Source organism: Mchenga conophoros, linkage group LG4 (assembly GCF_057382185.1).
Source record: "Mchenga conophoros isolate Kocher_MC1m ecotype Shallow Benthic linkage group LG4, M_conophoros_male_GT1.1, whole genome shotgun sequence".
Classification (NCBI taxonomy): Eukaryota; Metazoa; Chordata; class Actinopteri; order Cichliformes; family Cichlidae; genus Mchenga; species Mchenga conophoros.
Window position 1 is genome coordinate 24,355,647 of NC_140529.1, and position 21,373 is coordinate 24,377,019.

Consider the following 21,373-nt stretch of genomic DNA (forward strand, 5'->3'; position numbering starts at 1 on the left):
GCCAGCTATTATTTTTACGTCCAGTAGGTGTCCTGCTAGAGCAAATGAAGCTTCATGAAGCTTCGCGTTGGGGTGAACCAATTGGATGAAAAGCTTCAGTGCTTCATGGGGCTTCATCTGCCCATCACTACCTTTTGGGCTATAGTTACCAATTTGTACATTGTTTCCTTCTTTATCTATGCTGAGTTTTCAGTTCTCTGAGTCATATCAAAGTGTTTTAGTACTTGGTTTTAATGACTTATGAAAAGGAAAAAAGATACAATCTCTGACATCTTCAGTATTCTGATTATTTTTTCATAAACTATAAACTACATTCACTCCTACAGGAGAAAGCTAAGTGCCCCAAAGAGAGAGTGGCCCTTTCTGCTGCCACACATCGGTCTCTGGACAGGAAAAAGAAGTAAGACAAGAAATGGAAACACATGTTTTGCATTAATGCTGTTGAGATCCAGTGATCAGTGGTGTATTTGGACTTCTTTAGGGTTGGTGAATCTCCAGCACAGACTAAAAAGATGCAGCAGAAGCCAAAATGCCCCACTACCAACAACCAAAACACCAAACTGTTTACAACCGGGGGGGAAGATCGCGACCATGACAAACTGAAACACAGGGCTTAAATACATAGAAGGAGCAATCAGGGAATGGACAACAGGAGGGAAACACAGCTGGGGCAAATCAGAACTGACAAGACAAGGAAGCGTAAACTGAACACACTGAGATAAGACAGACTTTCAAAGTAAAGCAGGAAACATAACAGTCACGCCTAAAACAAAACACTGACAACACCGAATCGTAACAGTTCCCCCCACCCAAAAATCAAACATTTAAAACATGTAACCCCAAAGAAAATGTTTGATTCATGCCCAGCGCATACGGCACCGGCTACTGTTCTGCAGGTGACGCTGATGGCTGGATGGGCCCCTTGGATCCTCCAGTGGAAACGGAAGGCTGGAGCGGTCCCTCGGACCCTCCAGCGAAGGCGGACGAAGGCTGGAGCGGTCCCTCGGACACCCCCAGCGAAGACGACGAAGGCTGGAGCGGTCCCTCGGACCCTCCAGCGAAGACAGACGAAGGCCGGACGGGCCCCTCGGACCCTCCAGCGTATCCCGGACGAGCCGCCATTTTGTTACACCCCGGCCTAGGCAACCGGCGTGCAACACAGAAAAAATAAAAATAGGGGGAAAAAAAACAAAACAAAAAAAACTACTACGGTTCTCCACCAAAATCCCAAAACGAAAGCATCGACAGCTATTTACTTCAAAGCAAAATAGGACATTTATTTACAACCGGGGGGGAAGATCACAACCATGACAAACTGAAACACAGGGCTTAAATACATAGAAGGAGCAATCAGGGAATGGACAACAGGAGGGAAACACAGCTGGGGCAAATCAGAACTGACGAGACAAGGAAGCGTAAATTGAACACACTGAGATAAGACAGACTTTCAAAGTAAAGCAGGAAACACATAACAGTCACGCCTAAAACAAAACACTGACAACACCGAATCGTAACACAAGGGTCCTACTTAGATATTTAATTCTGGCCTATGATAAGGTAATAAAGCCACATATGAACAGTGGTCATGTTTATTTTTCAAAAATCTCTAAACATCATTTACTGTATTTACACATCCTTTTTTCTTTTTTTTTTAAGGAACGACACTAAAATTTGAATTGACTCTGAATAGCAGCACAAATCCAGAGTGAAGAAGGAGGCCAAACAGATTTTTCAGGCATATTTAAAGTAATAAGACTTTAATTATAATCATTTTTATGTAGCAGGATACAAACATTCTTGAGCAAATCAATCTGTATTATATTCAATAGACTTGCACACATTGCAGCATTAAACAGAATAAGTCTCATCAGCCATTACACAATAATATGAGGTAATATGAAGCTTTATGATCTGTTATCTCAGTAATAGCAATCTGTATCAGGATGCAGTAAACCACATTGATCCACTCACCCCGGATTTTTAGCGTTAATTCACAAAATGTTTATGTGTCACAATAATTTGCATTTCAGTTTGAATAGAGGTAAACTGACATGTATGATAAATACGTAGTGAATACAAAGTTGGGAAAGGCAAGCTTTTGGCTGTTTACAAATCACTCCATAATTTCCTCCATATACAGATAATACACATACAGTACTGAGTGATATAATCCTACATTACACTGACTACATTATGTCCACACTGTCACACCAAAAGAAAACGTAAGCCACAGATCTCGCACACATATGAACAAAATGACTCCAAACTGCTTTGAAAAAACTTCATCATCATTCATTTTTCCAAGATTTTCACTGTAGTAAAAACAGCCATGTGCCATGATATACAAGACAGAGAAAGCACCTTAGCTGTGCTGGAACTTTAATATCTTTCATATGAGTTTGGTAAAGGCACCAGCCAACCATTCACATACATGCATTTACACCTAACATCCCTCAAAAAGAAGGCTTTGGGCTGAGTTGTCCTTTCCACTTTCACAAAGATAGTCCTTGATGCACTGTCAGGAATCATCCTGCTGTCCTCTGCATCACGTTTGATATAAAACAGCTGGACCACAATGACTGAAATAGTCGAGCACACACAGTTGGATGTGCAAACACAGTTCTCTTTAAACCTAACGATGACTTGTATTTCTCCATAGCAGCCATTCTTGAGTTTTATGACACAGTCTCTTGTCTCTTCATGGTTTACAGAGTAAACAGTATTTCTGTTGATGAAGCTGTCAAAGGCTTCCACTGATCTGAATGAAACAGGTCGATTTAAGAGCTCTTCTATTGCTAGTTTTATGGATCCTGTGATATCCAGATGCCGTGAATTTCCAAGCAGATTGTAACAATCAGTGGTTTCATTTACTGGGGAAATTCTGGCTAACGGAGAATTTCCGTTAGAAACAAGGGAGCGAAGGTGACTCGGCAGGCGCTGCCAACGGAGAAACTTGTCTTGAATTTTTTGAGGATTGTAGTTTATGTTGCTAAGCAGTGCCCTTAAATTTGCGCTGTTCTTCTCAAAACTGAATGCTGATGTTGCCCAGAGAGGCCCCCAGTTACGCACACAGTCAGCTAAGTGGATCAACTGATGGCAGTTGAATGAAACGTTTTCTTCACCATAGAGTTCTTCCATGTTTCTAACAAAGAGTACCAAGTTCTCATGGGCCAGCTGAAGGTCATTTTGGGAGACTGATTCTTGTAGCAGAATGTGAATGCTGATCGACAAACAAAAAAAATGTTGGAGAAATGAAGGCTGAAGGATGCCTGGTAGGACACTAACAGCATAAAATAAAAGGAAAGCTCGCCACTCAGATGCTTTCCAAGAGTCCCGACCCTTCAGTGATTGTAGAGATCTGCTCATTTCTGATGGAGGCTTTAACATTCGGAGATAAGAGTCCATCTGTGAAATCTGTTGACCTACATACCAGTCTTTCATGGAGTTCTCTGAGTTCAGCCACAATCCAATAAGTTGCTTAGTCACACCAACTAAAACTGAGTGTATATATTCGGGTACAAATCCAAACACAAAGTCAAACAAAGGAAGTCTGGAAAGTAAGGACATTCCTTTTACTCCACACTCTGAGGTGTTTTCATGGGAGCCTTCAGCCTCTCTTGCATTTTCAACAAGCATATTTTTTGATCTTGATGCTTGTTTAGTTTCATCATATCGATATGACCTCACAGAGCCAGAGCGCTTTGATACCACTGTGCCAGGGTGTAAACACCAGTCACAACCATATTCTCCATTGAATTGTTTGCAATTCTGGAGAAGTGGCCTGGCCACAGCGTCAGAGGAGCAAACCAAGCAGAAGACTTTTGATGAATGAAGAGTGCCTCTGCTGTCTCTCCACTGAAATGGATTTTGGGCTAAATCACAACATTCATCCACAAATGGTTTCAGAAATGTGTTCATATGAGGTTTTCCTTGGCCAAACCAAAATCCAGCAACTATCATATTTTCCTGTCTTTGTGTGTAAGGAAGTTCATTAATAACAAACTGAAGGGGCCAAATTGAGTATCTGGTGGTGCTAAAAATTGGTACTTCATCAAAATTCCATGTCAGTGTGAGATCATCTGCAGCTAGTTTACCCTCTCTGAGGAGATTCTGGTACATCATCCCATCCATCACATCTTTGATGTTATCATGCTCATCTTTAACTGTTTTAGGTAACAACTCAGTGCTGTGGTTCTCAAAGATACCTTTCAGAAGGTCTTTCAGGGATGAGTACAGAAAGAAGTTTCCATTTTGAATGCTGCTTGCTTTGTTGAACACAGAGGCACAGTGAGAACAACAAGAATCAGGATTGTTTCCCATGAAGTTTTTACACTCTTGACAGTAAAACATTGTAAATGTGGTTGGACTTTGTCCTTGTGTCACTGTTGCCCAGGAGCGAATTGGTTCATTACTCTGAAAAGACAAACAAACATGTGTTTTATATACACAAATAATATTGGGATAACAACATGACTTGAGGAGAAACATCAATATTCCTTCTTACTGTGTCACTGCCTCTGTCAACTGCTGAAGCAGACTCCAACTGAAATGGATAAATGTTGTGGTCCTGCATCTAAAACAAGGCCAAAACATCAGCCAGGCCTACCTATACTCTTAATATTTCATATTCACTTGATGAAGGTGCATTTCAGATATGTATATTAAACAAATTTGAAGCAGTTTGCATTTGTTAGCTTCATTATTTATTGCTCCTCTTATTGCAGCATTATGGAGACAAAATGTTTGTCTTCAGATAAAATCATTGTAAATCACTGGATCTTCAACCAGTTTAAAAGTATCTTTTCTGACTTCCTTTCTTACCGTGTCTTTGCCATCTGTTGTGTCAGACGCTGAAGCAGATTCCAAATGTTGAGGAAAAATGTTTGGCTCCTGCGTGAAAACAAATACCAAATAATTATCCAGACAAGGCACAGGCCTTCATGTTGTTTACTCACAGTTTGTGAAAAACAGTTGAGCTGTGTTGGAGAATTCTGCAGAGGACTTAGGTAAACAGCTAACCTGGTTCACTTTGCTCATATTGACACCTGTTTTACTCTAAAGATATGAGTCCTTGAATCCATCAAAATGTATTTTTATTAGTGCTGTCAGCATTAATCTCTTTAAAATGACATTAACGCCATAATGTCATTTTAACAATATGGCACAAGCTTGTTATTGTTTAGTGGCGTCCAGCTCACCCATGGGGAGATCCACGGTAACCAGCTAACGTAGATTTGCTGCATTAATGCGGCTATGGTGTCAGGACGTCAAGTCTGACATCCTGTCAAGTTCAGGGTTCATTTTAAGATTATAATCATGACCTATAGGGCCCTGCACGGTGTAGCTCCAACTTACATCAGTGATCTTCTTCTGCCTTATCGCCCCAGCAGGTCCCTGAGGTCTTGTGACCAGCACTTGCTGGTTTTCCAGCATACAAGGTTAAAAACAAACAGTGACAGAGCGTTTGTATCAATGGCTCCCAGACTCTGGAACTCGCTCCCTTTGAGTTCGAGATCTGTGGACTCAGTCATTTCATTTAAAAAGTTATCTGTTTAAACTTGCTTTTGGTTGCTTTTGTTTGTTTGAGGTTGTATGTCCATTTCTGCTTGTGTGAAGCACTTTGTGATTTTATCTTGAAAGGTACTATTTAAATAAAATTTTACTTACTTTACATAAGGAGATTAATGCTCACAACATTAATTTTTATATAATAACATGATGACATAACAAAAATGATCAAAGATTAATAACTCAGTAATGAACCATGTTCAGACACAATGAGATCATACCATTTCTTGATTGTTCTCTTGCTCTGTGCTTGTTTCCATCATGTCAGCAGAATCATCATTTGTTCTATTCAAGTCCTGCAGTGGTGAGGGATAAATTTAAGATGTATTTCGTATAATAAAAGAAGTGTGATCAATTTTGTTATATTGATACCTACCAGTGTGAAATGCATTACATGCACAGTAAATGTTACATTAAATACATTATCTTGTACTCGAGTATTGTGAGGTTATTTTTCTGAATGTCACAGTGCTCACACACAACCTCCACTCTGATGCATTGCATACACTATTAATCTACTGATCTTAACCGCCATTTGTTTTATTAAAAAAACAGTATATTTAAACTTTTATGGCTTTATGTTCCAGGATTTTATTTGTAACATTTAATAAAACATTACCTGTAAGTATTCTCTGAGCCTCCTTTTAAACTTTACTCTTGGTCCAATTTTTGGAATCAAAGTATTGATTCTGCCTGACTCGAGACTTAGGAAAGCTTCTTTGTCAATACCTTCCTCTGCAACAAAACGAAGTATTCAAATTGAAATTAGACAAACAAATATCAATATGGCATTACAGTACAGCAGTAATTTATGAAGGACCAAACCAAACTATAATAAAATACCTTCAAATCTGTGAATCAGCTCACTGAGATGCCATTCAGTTAATTTTTCCTGGACAAAATGACATGTCTCCATCTACAGAATCAAAACAAACACATCACACATTAATGAAACAATAGACCTGCTGATATAGAATAAAAAATAGCTGCCTTACCTGTAAGTAATCTTTCAGTCTCTTTCTAAACTGTACTCTTGGTCCAATTTTAGGAAACAGTAAATTAATTCGGATTGAATCTCCAAGGTTTAGAAACGTCTCCTTGTCAATGCCTTCATCTGAAATAATGCCAACAACAAAATAAAATATTCAAAAGTCAGATGAAGCTAACACTGCAAAACATTAATATTCATCAACTTTGAATATGAAAGACTTTTTTTATTATAAGTCATAAATCACAGGAATATCCATACTGACTTCTGAATCAGTAAATTACGATGCTGTTCTAGTGCCATTACAGATACAACAATTCCCATTAAAGAATAATAATAAACTCATACCTTTAAATCTCTGCATGAACTCACTGAATCCCCATTCAGTTAGTTTGTCCTGGACAAATCCAGATGTCTCCATGGAATTTGCTGTGGGGACAATCAGCAATAACTGATTTATTCATATTTAAAGTATTATTCACTAAATAAGATCATTTACTTTCCTTTGTGGTTCTGAAGTGTCAGAGGTTTAAGTTTCTATTTATCTCAATAACCTTTTTCATGTGACAACAGGAGGTAAATGTTTTTGTCTTTTAGCTGAATTGAACTCTTGCAACTTTTGCGACTTCATGTCACTCTGTAGAGTTCATCTAAATATCTAAAGTTTCCAGTTTAGTGAAATGTGTTTACACTGATACAAAGGTTTAAGTTTTATTTTTCATTTGATTTCTTCTGTCATAGTGGAATAATATGATTTTTACAGAGCCAAAGTTTTTTAAGGGGCAAAAAATGTGAAATTAGTGTTGGCCGTATGACACTGATGCTCCTACACAAGCTTCAAACTCAAAGTTTCCTTGAACCACTATTTCAAAGGTTGCTTCGGTGTGGAAAATCACATGTCCCATGTACATGATCACACCCCACCCTAGTTACTGAAACATGCCCTACCACCCCAACACATCCTGTTTCCCCTAGGACACCTTCATCTACCTGCTACATTACATAAGTTTACAGAATCAACTGACCAATCAATCCATCGTTACAAAATTGTATTTATATCATTCACACAATGAATGATATAAATACTTTGATACAATCAGCAAATGGAAATTGAGATTTCATGTGCTGTCTCCTATTTCATTACTAGATGTCACTGAACAAAGCTTTGAATGAATGAACCAATTTTCAACAGGACTGATCAAGTGGTTCAATAGAGGTTCATTGTTTTATTTGCACATCACTAGGCAGGAGTTGGACCCAAACGCAGCATTTGGAAGATGGAGTGGTAAACTAAAAAGTGACCGTATTAACTTGAACTACGTGCAAAATAATTCAGATAAAAACAAAACAAACAAAAAACAAACAAACAAGGAGATCTGAATCTTCGAGGAAAACAGACTACACAAGACTAAGGAGCTTGGAAAGAAAAAGCGTCTGGACTTCGCTTGAAGACGTTTCACCTCTCATCCGAGAAGCTTCTTCAGGTCTAAGGTTAAATAGTGGAGAGTCTCAGAGACTCCTAGATTTAAGCCCTATGGGAGAGTTCAAATAGTGAACAGAGGCAGTGGCTTACAACACCAACTATCTGCCATCTACAGGGCGTGCAGAATTATTAGGCAAATGAGTATTTTGTCCACATCATCCTCTTCATGCATGTTGTCTTACTCCAAGCTGTATAGGCTCGAAAGCCTACTACCAATTAAGCATATTAGGTGATGTGCATCTCTGTAATGAGAAGGGGTGTGGTCTAATGACATCAACACCCTATATCAGGTGTGCATAATTATTAGGCAACATCCTTTCCTTTGGCAAAATGGGTCAAAAGAAGGACTTGACAGGCTCAGAAAAGTCAAAAATAGTGAGATATCTTGCAGAGGGATGCAGCAGTCTCAAAATTGCAAAGCTTCTGAAGCGTGATCATCGAACAATCAAGCGTTTCATTCAAAATAGTCAACAGGGTCGCAAGAAGCGTGTGGAAAAACCAAGGCACAAAATAACTGCCCATGAACTGAGAAAAGTCAAGCGTGCAGCTGCCAAGATGCCACTTGCCACCAGTTTGGCCATATTTCAGAGCTGCAACATCACTGGAGTGCCCAAAAGCACAAGGTGGGCAATACTCAGAGACATGGCCAAGGTAAGAAAGGCTGAAAGACGAGCACCACTGAACAAGACACACAAGCTGAAACGTCAAGACTGGGCCAAGAAATATCTCGAGACTGGTTTTTCTAAGGTTTTATGGACTGATGAAATGAGAGTGAGTCTTGATGGGCCAGATGGATGGGCCCGTGGCTGGATTGGTAAAGGGCAGAGAGCTCCAGTCTGACTCAGACGCCAGCAAGGTGGAGGTGGAGTGCTGGTTTGGGCTGGTATCATCAAAGATGAGCTTGTGGGGCCTTTTCGGGTTGAGGATGGAGTCAAGCTCAACTCCCAGTCCTACTGCCAGTTTCTGGAAGACACCTTCTTCAAGCAGTGGTACAGGAAGAAGTCTGCATCCTTCAAGAAAAACATGATTTTCATGCAGGACAATGCTCCATCACACGCGTCCAAGTACTCCACAGCGTGGCTGGCAAGAAAGGGTATAAAAGAAGAAAAACTAATGACATGGCCTCCTTGTTCACCTGATCTGAACCCCATTGAGAACCTGTGGTCCATCATCAAATGTGAGATTTACAAGGAGGGAAAACAGTACACCTCTCTGAACAGTGTCTGGGAGGCTGTGGTTGCTGCTGCACGCAATGTTGATGGTGAACAGATTAAAACACTGACAGGATCCATGGATGGCAGGCTTTTATGTGTCCTTGCAAAGAAAGGTGGCTATATTGGTCACTGATTTGTTTTTGTTTTGTTTCTGAATGTCAGAAATGTATATTTGTGAATGTGGAGATGTTATATTGGTTTCACTGGTAAAAATAAATAAATGGCCTGCATTTGTATAGCGCTTTTCTAGTCCATAGGACCCCAAAGTGCTTTACACTACATTCAGTCATTCACCCATTCACACACAGGCGATAGCAAGCTACATTGTAGCCACAGCTGCCCTGGGGCGCACTGACAGAGGCGAGGCTGCCGGACACAGGTGCCACCGGGCCCTCTGACCACCACCAGTAGGCAAACATGGGGTTAGTATCTTGCCCAAGGATATTTGGCATGCAGCCAGGGTGCAGCCTGGGATCGAACCACCGACCTTCTGATTAGTGGCTGACCTGCTCTGCCACCTGAGCTACAGCCACCACAAATAATTGAAATGGGTATATATTTGTATTTTGTTAAGTTGCCTAATAATTATGCACAGTAATAGTCACCTGCACACACAGATATCCCCCTAAAATAGCTAAAACTAAAAACTACTTCCAAAAACATTCAGCTTTGATATTAATGAGTTTTTTGGGTTCATTGAGAACATGGTTGTTGTTCAATAATAAAATTATTCCTCAAAAACACAACTTGCCTAATAATTCTGCACTCTCTGTATAACGGTCTGTCTCTCTGTGTTGGCCCTGCGATAGACCTGTCCACCCCGCCTCTGGACTGCTGGGATAGGCTCCACCCACCAGGCAGAGTGACTACAATACCCCATCAGCCTTTTACGGCTGAGAGCTCATCAAGAATGATAAAAAAATAATAAAATCATACCCATATACTTCACTGTAAATTTACTATTGTTATCATTTATACACAAATAGTCTTCACAGTCTCCTTTTACATCGACAGTCTTGCTGCCTTACGTTTTTGAGGTTGAGATACCAAAATATGAAAAAAAAAATACTATAATACAAAATGCATTGAGAAATATTTCATATTTTATACTTAAATTAGCCATTATTACTTATGTGAGGCAGTATCAGTTTATACTGTAAATAAGCATAAGAGGGTGAACATGCTATGCTTCAACACATCTGTGAATCATTCAGAAAAATGGAAGAAAATGTTGATGAAAGACTGATATTTATTCTGGTTCTTTAAAAAAAGATGATTTTCCTTTAAAAAAGAAAAGAAAACAAACAAAAATAACAACAACAAAAAAAACAATGCCCCTAAGAGTAAGAGTAATGGGGGTTACAGCCAATTCAGGGACTCATATCAAAGACTTTAAGCATTGAAAATGTATTCACAGAATTAAAATAACATCTGGTTATAATATTATGAGTAAGGGTGTACAACTGTTTTTCATTTTTATTACTTATATTAAAAACTGAGCTTGAACAAAAATGACTGGACATGGCATTTCAGGATATTTGTGCTTAAAAACCCAAACAAAAGTATAGTTGATTTCTAAGGTAAATTGGGGATTAAGATTGTAAGACACGCTTTTAGAAATAATGTGATAATATATTTTCATACAAAGCACACTCGGTTCTTTTTTGGGCACTCAAATGGCACAGGATACTTGGAAAGACCTGCAACAACAACAATGGGTGTTAGGTGTGACAGAGGTGCACCTTAGACAAACTCAAATTCTGTCAACAGCACACTATGTTGTCAAAATATCACAACAGAGTCCACTGATACTACTACCAAAACTATGTTCATATAATAATATTCTTTGTGAAGAATAAACATAGATGACAGGTCAGAAAGATTGTAGGGAACAAGAAAGCAACAATTAAAAGAGCATGACAAGAAGTGTGAATGTGTCCTTGGAAAAAACCCCAGAAACTTTAAGTTTTACAAATAAATTTATGACTAGTTGTGTTTTTCATACACAAATCCATCTTATCCTAATTCAGATATTGTTTTTAAGAAAACGCACCCTCTGCTGTGGCTCTAATGTATGAAAACCTGTCAAAAACACATATTTGTGTGTGAAAGGTTGAGATGAAAAACTATTATCTCATAATAAAAATCTTAAATCAATGGTCTGGATGACTTGTTACCTTTAAATATTTGTAGGTAAATACAATCACAGTTTTAATTGTAATTTTAGATAAAATACATTGATGTTCCTTTTAATTACAGGGGAATTACGCGTTAGTTGTGGGCTGTATTATAAAGTGTTGCCATGTTTTTACCTTCTGTGATAAGTAGACTGATTTTACATGTACTGAAATGTGCTATATAATTGTCATTGTCATCTGAATGAACCATAACTAAACTCATGAAATAAAAGCAAAGTAGATCAAAACATATGTAGAGTGATGTGAATCTCTTTCAGTTTTTCCTCCAACTTCTCTGCTAGCCTCAAGATTTAAAACATTAAAAGAGACAAATGTCTTACAGAAATAAAAATCCAGAATCACTTTTGACATTCACAAAATCAAAGTCAAATGTCACCAAAGACCAAATAAAAACAACTGAAAAGGACTGAGACCAAATCGGATGTTTTCTTTGTTTTAAACAGCACTTCCTCTGGTAAGACCTGTTTGTGTCCAGGCTTCTGCAGTTACTACCTGGTCAGCAACTCTGAAACATTAAAAAAAGAGAGCAAAGGTTTGACAATAAACAATAACCAATGAACATAATATAATTTCTACATTTTAAAAATCGTAATATTGCTTGTAAAACTCCTCACACTAAAGAATACTAATGGCTATAATTAGTTTAAATGTTGAATTGCAGATTCCCCTAAAATGGACTCATTGCAGCCTCTCAGCTGATCATCATACTTTGGCTTAAAATAATTGTTAACATTGTTAAGAGCAAAAATTATTTATTTTTTGTAAAATTTTTAATATTTAATGTAATACCATTGATAACATATTAGGAGTTACCCAGTAAGGGACACTTCATCATCTGGAGTGCCTGGAAGTTCATCATAACGTTTCTTCACCATATCAAGCTCTGTTGAAACATCTGAAAAACAAATTTGAATTTTTGTGAATCAGTAATTTATAAGTTAATTTAAAAAATAGATAAATAGTTACATAGACTAAGTTATCAGGTGCAAGATTGCAAAGATAAAGAGAAAAGGACGGAAGCATTATCAAGCACTTGGAACCGATGTAATTACAGCAAACTGTCCTGTTTACCTGGGAGTGAGCTCCCATCAGTCTTGAATGAACATTCAAAGGATTCCTTCATAGTAGTCTCCAGAATCTCAAGGATGTCTCTCTAATTTAAAAAAAAAAATTGTATTCACTTATCACAGATCAAATATTGTATTAAAGTCATATTAAATTACATTTAGAAATTTCTCAGACTTCATTTAAAACATAAATGGAAACATAAATTTTTGTATAAGTCTATTCCAGTTAAACACAGAAAAAGCCTTCAGGTGAGCTATAACAAAATATGGTCATAATATTTCTTCATAAAACAGGACAAACCCTTAAACTGCGTAACTTCTCCAACATGGTATTTTTTGCCTGCTCAAACATGTCCTTTTTTGAGTGCACATGGTTCTTAATAGTCTCCCTCATGTTGTACAGCGTGCCTTCTCCTCTAAATTCTGCAGCCTCTACAATAAGACAGAAAACTCCAATCAGATTTCTCTTGCTCAATAATGATAAATATAACTAGAAAGCGAAAATTTCTGAAGAAATTTTAAGTGTGCCTATGCCGCCGCTAATCAGTATAGTTTGCCATTCAAACGGCTACAGAGAGAAAAACTCAGCAGAGCAGCCATTCTCCACCATGAACTATGGTAAAACCAAACACCGCTCGCGCCTCACAGATGACAGCTTACGGTTTTGTGTAAAGATGAGGTGACTTCGTACAGCCCCAATTTGTAGACGCTGTGCGCAGAGGTTCATAAGCAGACCCGACAATGTTTGCATGAACACACTTTGAAGCATTACGTTATGGACCACTTTTCACACATAGTTGCTGTACCCACACAGCCGGCTGTAGCTTTTCATCTCACAGCCCGACACATACACAAAAAAAAAAAAAAAAAAAAAAAAAGCAGAGAGAGCACAGACTTTACACCTGAGAGGCGTGATTGCAGATGCCGCTGAGGTGGGTCCACCTCCCCTGCAGCGGCACTGCAGACCACGCCCTGCCACACACATCAAACACGTAAAATAAATATTTATGCACTTTTCATTCACTTTTTGTTTTTTGTTATTTTTACACAGTGTTCTGAATGATTAACAATGGTCTACAGCCAATCTTGTGTATTATTATACAAACTTTGGTTGTAAGATTCAGATAACTATTTAATAAAAGCTAAATATTTTATATGAGAGTAAGAAAGAAAAGTATATCTTTGTCTCATACTCTCATCAGACAATACATGAACCTCTCAATAAACAAAATATATGCTCGGCTTAAATGACAAACCGCTATTTTACACAGTGGAACACTTATTTTTAAACAAAACCAATGCAGTTCGCCACTGACAGTGCTTACCTTTGCACATCACAGTAAACACTGAACCAAGATGGCGCCCACGCGAACGAGAAATCTGAACTACGGTGTCCTGCAGAGGACAAATGGTCAAAATTGCTAAAATTTACAACATATATGCAGCTCAACAGCGACACCTTGTGACTTATTCCAGTCACTACCTTACATATACATAACGTCTTACCTGACATTCAGTTCACCGGACACTCATACTGAATCACCAGCCCATATAAATGAAAAATAAGTCCAGCAGCCAACCAAGAGTCATCACGAAAGACTAGGGGTGACACGACAGCGTGAGCGGGCCTGGGTGTCAGCCAGCCCAGCCTGGGTGTCAGCCAGCCCGACCTGGGTGTCAGCCAAGCCGCGCTAGCCAGCTAGCCGCCATGCGGCGGTGAAACGAGAGCGTGAGCCGGCCTGGGTATCAGTCAGCCCGGCCTAGGTGTCAGCCAAGCCGCCCTAGCCAGCTAGCTGCCATGCGGCGCTAGCAGTAACATCGTGAGAGATATGGGACTTCTTGATAAAATATGGGACTTCTTGATAAAACGAGCAGATATTTGAAGTTTACACCCCTACATTCTCGCCTGAAAATAGGGGAGGCTGTCATAAAGTTCAAAATCAGTAACTTAGCGCGCACAGCTGTATAGAAACTCCGTCGTAGCACGCAGTACAGTTATTGTAACTGTCAGCACAACGAAAATAAACTACACCTAAACTCGGTTTATATCTGACCCAAATAGAGTGCAGTTAATAACGTCTTACCTGAAATTCAGTTCACCAGCCGCCTGCTTCTCCTGCATTGGGTTTCCCTTATCCACGATTGAGCTCCGCGTTAGCCACCACCGGTCGATCGGTGTTTCTTTCCCCGCATACGAGGGGAAGAGACATATACCGGTGGCTAACGCGGAGCTAGCTAGCCACCGGTATATGAACAACTCAGTTATTTTTTCCACATCGACCAGCATCATCGGCCCATATAAACGAAAAATAAGTCCAGCTAAGACAAAGACTGTTTGCGGAGCGATCGGGGGTGAAAGGAGTTAGAGACGCCTCACTGAAAGCCAAGCCTGGGTGCTTTTGAGCGAAGCGGCGCTAGCTAGCCGAGCTAGCTAGCCGGCTGGCCAAACTAGCTAGCCGGCTAGCAGCAACATCGTGAGAAATCTGTTGCTAATATGGGATGTTTTGACAAAACGAGCAGATATTTGACGTTTACACACCTACATTCTCACCTGAAAACCGGTCGATCGGCGGCCGCCTCACATGTTTCTTTCCCCACATATGAGGGGAAAGAGACACATACCGGTGGCTAGCTAGCTCCGCGTTAGCCACCACCAAACAACTCAGTTAGTTTTTCCTCATCGACCAGCATCATCGGCCCATATAAACGAAAAATAAGTCCAGTGTGAAACAGTCGCTTGGCGAGCGATCGGGTGGTTTAGCGAGTGTCAGCCTCTTAAGTTTAAGACAAGCCCGGCTGCTTTTTAAGCGACGCGGCGCTAGCTACCCAGCTAGCGTCAGTACACAGGAACTACTTCCGGTAGTTATACAAAATAAAAGCGTCCACAGGGACACAGCGGCCGCCTCGCATTACTCCCGACATACCACTAGAGTGAGCCAGCACACCACAAATGAAGTTTTCTTGTTCTCCATTCATTTCAATGGGAAAAAACTTGCATTAAAATATTCATATTTAAAAAACTATAGAAGTAATAAACACCAAAAGTCATAGCAACTCATTCCAGCTCCAGCCGCACACAATGATATATCATATGTGAACCTTGTCTCAAAACTGTGGGGCGAGTTAAGGTCCAAAATTTCAGGCGGAAAAAGAATAATAATAATAATAATAATAATAAATCCGAGCAATAGTAATAAGTGTGCCTTCGCATAGGCACACTTAAATATGTGTTTTAGTGCCAAGTTGTGAATAATTAAGTGTGCCTATGCGAAGGCACACTTATTACTATTGCTCGGATTTATTATTATTAAGTGTGCCTATGCGAAGGCACACTTATTACTATTGCTCGGATTTATTATTATTATTATTATTAAGTGTGCCTATGCGAAGGCACACTTATTACTATTGCTCGGATTTATTATTATTATTATTATTATTAAGTGTGCCTATGCGAAGGCACACTTATTACTATTGCTCGGATTTATTGTGTGGATGCTTTAAGCATCCACACTATTGAGTTCCTGTTTCTCTTTATTCTTTATACTTTATTATTATTGTGTGGATGCTTTAAGCATCCACACTATTGAGTTCCTGTTTCTCTTTATTCTTTATACTTTATTCTAGTTGCTTCCGTACACTTTTTGGCACTTAACTACTTCCACAATTTTCAGCCGATTTTCACCATTCAAATTTTAAACTATTCTGCTATTTTTGCTAATGCTGGCTATATCTTTTGGTATTTTTAACTATTATACTTTTTAAAATATTCCACTTTTTTCCTTTAATTTGTCCCATTGAAATTAATGGGAAACTTCAGCAATTCTGCTAAATTTTGCTTGTTTTTGAAACTTAACTACTTCCTCAAATTTTCACCTAGAACAACCATTCAAACTTTAAAATGTTCACAAATTATTGGGCTATTCATGTATGTTTCAGCTTTTTCAAATATTTTACCGTTTTACTTTTATGCCTCTTAAAGTTTTGAGTTGCAAAATTGTGATTTTTCACAAAATACATGTGTTGTTATGGTTGCTATGCTCTTGGCTTCCAGTGTGACACTGAAGCTTTTGCAGCCTTTTCTTCATGTCCGAACAACTGTTTGCTACTTGCTCAATTTTCACTCAACTTCCACAAATTATACATCAAAACGTAGGTATTTTTGCTGGCTTTCAGAAAATGTCATTATCATTGTTGTGGGATTTATAGAATTTTCGCAAATCTCCTCAGACCAACACAAGGTCTCAAAACTCTGCATAGAAAGTCAATGGAGAGCTTGTTCAAAATCATCGCTGGATTTCTGTAATGAGAGGCATATTCGAATCGTCATATCTCCTTAACGAAGCAAAGTTAAGACATGAGGCTTGTCCCGGTATATCTTCAGACACTCGTGACGCTCACAATTCAAGAATTTCTTTCTCACCTATTACCATTCTGAAATGAGTTGGACTTGTTTGAGGGTAGGAAATTCGTCCTTCGCTCAGATTTCTTCAGATTTCAAACTGTGGAAATGAACCACTTTTTTCTCTCGTCATAACTTTTTGTTGGATTTCCACAGAGACCTGAAAATTTCCATGATTGTTCACCAAAGCCTGCTGTCTCTTACGGTGAAAGAATGATATCGATACTCCAAATAGATTTAGAGTTAGAAAGCGTTGTTTGAGGGCAAGTCAAGGCAGTTTTTGCTTCGCTCTGCTCAGTTATGGTGCATTAGAAGTCTAATATCTTTAATAATTCATATTTTAATGATAAATTGTTAACACTGGAAGATTCCCCCATCTCTTCTGAACAAAACGGTGTAAGAATGACCGCTCTAGCCCCTACGGTTAGGAAATTATGGTCATTTGTTTGAGGGAAGTCCTCACTATGAGAAATAGGCTGCAATAATCCTGTGCCTCTCTGTGCTGCGTGTGTAAAAAGATGCACCTGTTTTGGCGGGAAAACGTAAACAGCCACTCTGATTGGTGGATTTAAATTCGGCAGCTCTCTCCCTCTGTGTCTGTCTGTCTGTGTGTGTGTGTGTGTGTGTGTGTGTGTGTGTGTGTGTGTTTAGTGGGAGAGAGAGGACCCTGCCCTTATTTGGCAGCATGTCATTGTAGGATTTAAATTGAATATAGTTAGACTGGTTGACTGGATTAGAGCCTGTGTTTGTGTGTCCCTCTGTGCATTTGTGTTTCAATATGCCTTCATATTTGTAATTTTGTAAGTTATTACTATTCTGCTAAATGATACTATTTCTGCTTTTCATAAGATTTGTGCCTAATATAGTATTTCTGCTAAATTATAGTATTTATTATTTTTATAGGATTTGTGCCAAACATAGTATTTCTGTTAAATTATAGTATTTCTGCTTTTTATACTATTTGTGCCTAATATAGTATTTCTGCTTTTTATAGGATTTGTACCTAATATAGTATTTCTGCTTTTTATAGGATTTGTGCTTAATATAGTATTTCTGCTAAATTATAGTATTTCTGCTTTTTATAGGATTTGTGCTAAAACATAGTATTTCTACTAAATGTAGTATTTATGCTTAATCATAGTATTTCTATATATTTCTGCCAGGTCCCCAGGCAGCCAATCCTCTGTGAGGACTTAGACATTCAAATTTTCAAATCAGGGCCTGCACGGTTTCCCAGCCAATCATATATGTGTCCTGAGGCATTCAAATTTGCATATTGGGGCCTTCATGGCTTCTAAGCCAGCCAATCATATCTGAGGGCTGAGGAATTCAAATCCACAAATCAGGGCCTGCACAGCTTCCCAGCCAGCCAATCATGTATGTGGGCTCCAGGTATTCAAATTTGCATATTGGGGAATTCGTGGCTTCTAAGTCAACAAGTCATCCATGTCATATATCTCTAAAAATTCATATTTTAATGATAAATTGTCAACACTTGAAGATTCCCCCATCTCTTCTGAACAAAACGGTGTAAGAATGACCGCTCTAGCCCCTATGGTTAGGAAATTATGGTCATTTGTTTGAGGGGAGTCCTCACTATGAGAAATAGGCTGCAATAATCCTGTGCCTCTCTGTGCTGCATGTGTAAAAAGAGGCACATGTTTTGGCGGGAAAAAGTACACAGGCTCTCTGATTGGTGGATTCAAATTCGGCAGCTCCCAGGCTGACCTAGAAACTCACTTCTCTCTCCCTGTGCATTTTTTTGCTGATTTTTTCATTTAACAAGTATATTTGAGGGACCCTCAGCATGTTCAGCATTTTTTCAGCTGTCCATTTTGCTTTTCCAATTTTTCTGTTTAACTTATTACTATTGTGCTAAATCATACTGTTTCTGCTATTTTATAAGATTTGTGCTTAATATAGTAATTCTGCTTTTAATAGGATTTGTGCTTAATATAGTATTTCTGCTTTTTATAGAATTTGTGCTTAATATAGTATTTCTGCTTTTTATAGAATTTGTGCTTAATATAGTATTTCTGCTTTTTATAGGATTTGTGCTTAATATAGTATTTCTGCTTTTTATATGATTTGTGCTTAATATAGTATTTCTGCTAAATTATAGTATTTCTGCTTTTTATAGGATTTGTGCTAAAACATAGTATTTCTACTAAATGTAGTATTTATGCTTAATCATAGTATTTCTATATATTTCTGCCTGGTCCCCAGGCAGCCAATCCTCTGTGAGGACTTAGACATTCAAATTTTCAAATCAGGTCCTGCACGGTTTCCCAGCCAATCATATATGTGTCCTGAGGCATTCAAATTTGCATATTGGGGACTTCATGGCTTCTAAGCCAGCCAATCATATCTGAGGGCTGAGGAATTCAAATCCACAAATCAGGGCCTGCACGGCTTCCCAGCCAGCCAATCACATATGTGGTCTCAGGCATTCAAATTTGCATATTGGGGAATTCGTGGCTTCTAAGTCAACAAGTCATCCATGTCATATATCTCTAAAAATTCATATTTTAATATTAAATTGTCAACACTTGAAGATTCCCCCACCTCTTCTGAACAAAACGGTGTAAGAATGACCGTTCTAGCCCCTACGGTTAGGAAATTACGGTCATTTGTTTGAGGGAGTCGTCACTATGAGAAATAGACTGCAAAAATCCTGTGTCTCTCTGTGCTGCTGCGTGTGTAAACAGATGCACCTGTTTTGGTGGGGAAAAGTGCACAGGCTCTCTGATTGGTGGATTCAAATTCAGCAGTTCCCAGGCTGACCTAGAAACTTAGTCCTCTCTCCCTGTGTGTGTGTGTGTGTGTGTGTGTGTCTGTGACAGAGAGAGAGAGAGAGGGAGAGAGAGAGAGAGAGAGAGAGAGAGAGAGGCTTTTAATGGGATGATCTCATTCTAAGATTTAAATTCAATATATTTAGACTGGTTGACTGAATTGGATCTTGTGTGTGGGTCTCTATGTGCATGTGTGTTTCCTCATGTGTACATATTTGTGATTGTGTGGCTGTAATAAATTTTTTTGCAGATTTTTGTCATTTAACAAGTATATTTGAGGGACCCTCAGCATGTTCAGCATTTTTTCAGCTGTCCATTTTGCTTTTCCAATTTTTCTGTTTAACTTATTACTATTGTGCTAAATCATAGCATTTCTGCTATTTTATAAGATTTGTGCTTAATATACTATTTCTGCTTTTCATAGTATTTGTGCTTAATATAGTATTTCTGCTAAATTTAGTATTTCTGATTAATTATAGTTTTTCTACTAAATCATAGTACAGTATTTCTGCTTTTTATGGGATTTGTGCTAAAACAAAGTATTTCTACTAAATGTAGTATTTGTGCTTAATCATGCCATTTCTGCTTTTTATAGGATTTGTGCTTAATATAGTATTTCTGCTAAATTATAGTATTTCTGCCAAATTATAATATTTGTGCTAAAACATAGTCTCAATTTAAAATTACAATATTCATAGTTCATCACAGTGTCTCTGGTAAATCACAATATTTCTGCTCTGTTGTACTATTTTTCTAAATCATAGTGTTTCTGTAATGTTTAAGTATTTTTGGCTAAATATATTCTTTCTGTTATCTTATACTATTTCTCCTAAATTCTTGTATTTTTGAGAAGTTATCATGTTTCTGGTAAGTTACAATATTTCTGCTAAATTCTGCTATGCTATTGTATTTCTGCCAAGTATTATGTTTCCTCTAAGATATTGCAGTTCTGCTAAGTTATTCCATTTTAGCAAACTTCTTTTGCTTCTGCAAAGTTTTTACAATTTCTGCAACTTTTCAGCTTTTTCAGCTACTTTTTGCATACAGCTTCAGCTTTAAGCATCCACACTGCATTTTCGCAGGAAATGCAAATTTTTCTAGTTATTATTCCAGTTGCTTCCGTACACTTTTTGGCACTTAACTACTTCCACAATTTTCAGCCGATTTTCACCGTTCAAATTTTAAACTATTCTGCTATTTTTGCTCTTTCTTGCTATGATTTTTGCTATTTTTAACTATTATACTTTTTAAAATATTCCACTTTTTTCCTTTAATTTGTCCCATTGAAATGAATGGGAAACTTCTGCAATTCTGCTAAAATTTGCTTGTTTTTGAAACTTAACTACTTCCTCATATTTTCACCTAGAACAACCATTCAAACTTTAAAATGTTCATAAATTATTGGGCTATTCAGGTATGATTCAGCTTTTTGAAATCTTTTACTGTTTTACTTTTATGCCTCTTAAAGTTTTGAGTTGCAAAATTGTGATTTTTCACAAAATACATGCGTTGTTATGGTTGCTATGCTCTTGGCTTCCAGTGTGCCACTGAAGCTTTTGCAGTCTTCTCTTCATGTCCGAACATCTGTTTGCTACTTGCTCAATTTTCACTCAACTTCCACAAATTATACATCAAAACGTAGGTATTTTTGCTGGCTTTCAGAA

At 38.2% G+C, this 21,373-nt stretch overlaps 2 protein-coding genes across 4 annotated transcripts in view; both read right to left on the reverse strand.

Annotated features, from left to right (window-relative positions):
- Positions 1–940: 940 nt before the first annotated feature.
- LOC146576131 (uncharacterized) lies at positions 941–11,026 on the reverse strand. Of its 2 annotated transcripts, XM_085271191.1 has the most exons (9): positions 10,898–11,026; positions 6,905–6,985; positions 6,564–6,682; positions 6,412–6,484; positions 6,188–6,303; positions 5,790–5,864; positions 4,822–4,890; positions 4,505–4,573; positions 941–4,413 (listed from the first exon to the last, which is right to left on the reverse strand). In XM_085271191.1, exons 2-9 carry the CDS (start codon positions 6,975–6,977, stop codon positions 2,380–2,382), a joined length of 2,628 nt encoding a protein of 875 aa, XP_085127317.1. In that variant the 5' UTR covers positions 6,978–6,985; positions 10,898–11,026; the 3' UTR covers positions 941–2,379. The 2 variants fall into 2 exon arrangements, with proteins under 2 accessions (XP_085127317.1, XP_085127316.1); XM_085271190.1 differs by lacking the exon at positions 10,898–11,026 and having other exon boundaries at positions 6,905–8,599.
- A 792-nt stretch (positions 11,027–11,818) lies between these two features.
- The window catches only part of LOC146576132 (nuclear GTPase SLIP-GC-like), a 106,640-nt gene continuing 97,085 nt past the window's right edge, over positions 11,819–21,373 (reverse strand). Inside the window, exons 20-23 of one of the 2 annotated variants that reach the window (XM_085271186.1) lie at positions 12,820–12,950; positions 12,523–12,604; positions 12,265–12,346; positions 11,819–11,956 (exon numbers count right to left, since the gene is read on the reverse strand). In XM_085271186.1, the coding sequence (XP_085127312.1) occupies positions 11,887–11,956; positions 12,265–12,346; positions 12,523–12,604; positions 12,820–12,950 (365 nt within the window). In that variant the 3' untranslated portion in view covers positions 11,819–11,886. Of the gene's footprint in view, positions 11,957–12,240; positions 12,347–12,522; positions 12,605–12,819; positions 12,951–21,373 lie in introns of both variants that reach the window. The other variant, XM_085271187.1, reaches the window with a different exon arrangement.

Excerpts from the sequence above, each read along its gene's own strand:
- LOC146576131 (XM_085271191.1), bottom strand. The coding sequence starts at position 6,977 with ATGGAGACATCTGGATTTGTCCAGGACAAACTAACTGAATGGGGATTC. Across the intron at positions 6,683-6,904 it reads GTTCATGCAGAGATTTAAAG|ATGAAGGCATTGACAAGGAG; the intron begins GTATGAGTTTAT and ends GCATTATTTCAG. Across the intron at positions 4,891-5,789 it reads AAGAGAACAATCAAGAAATG|GAGCCAAACATTTTTCCTCA; the intron begins GTATGATCTCAT and ends GTTTTCACGCAG.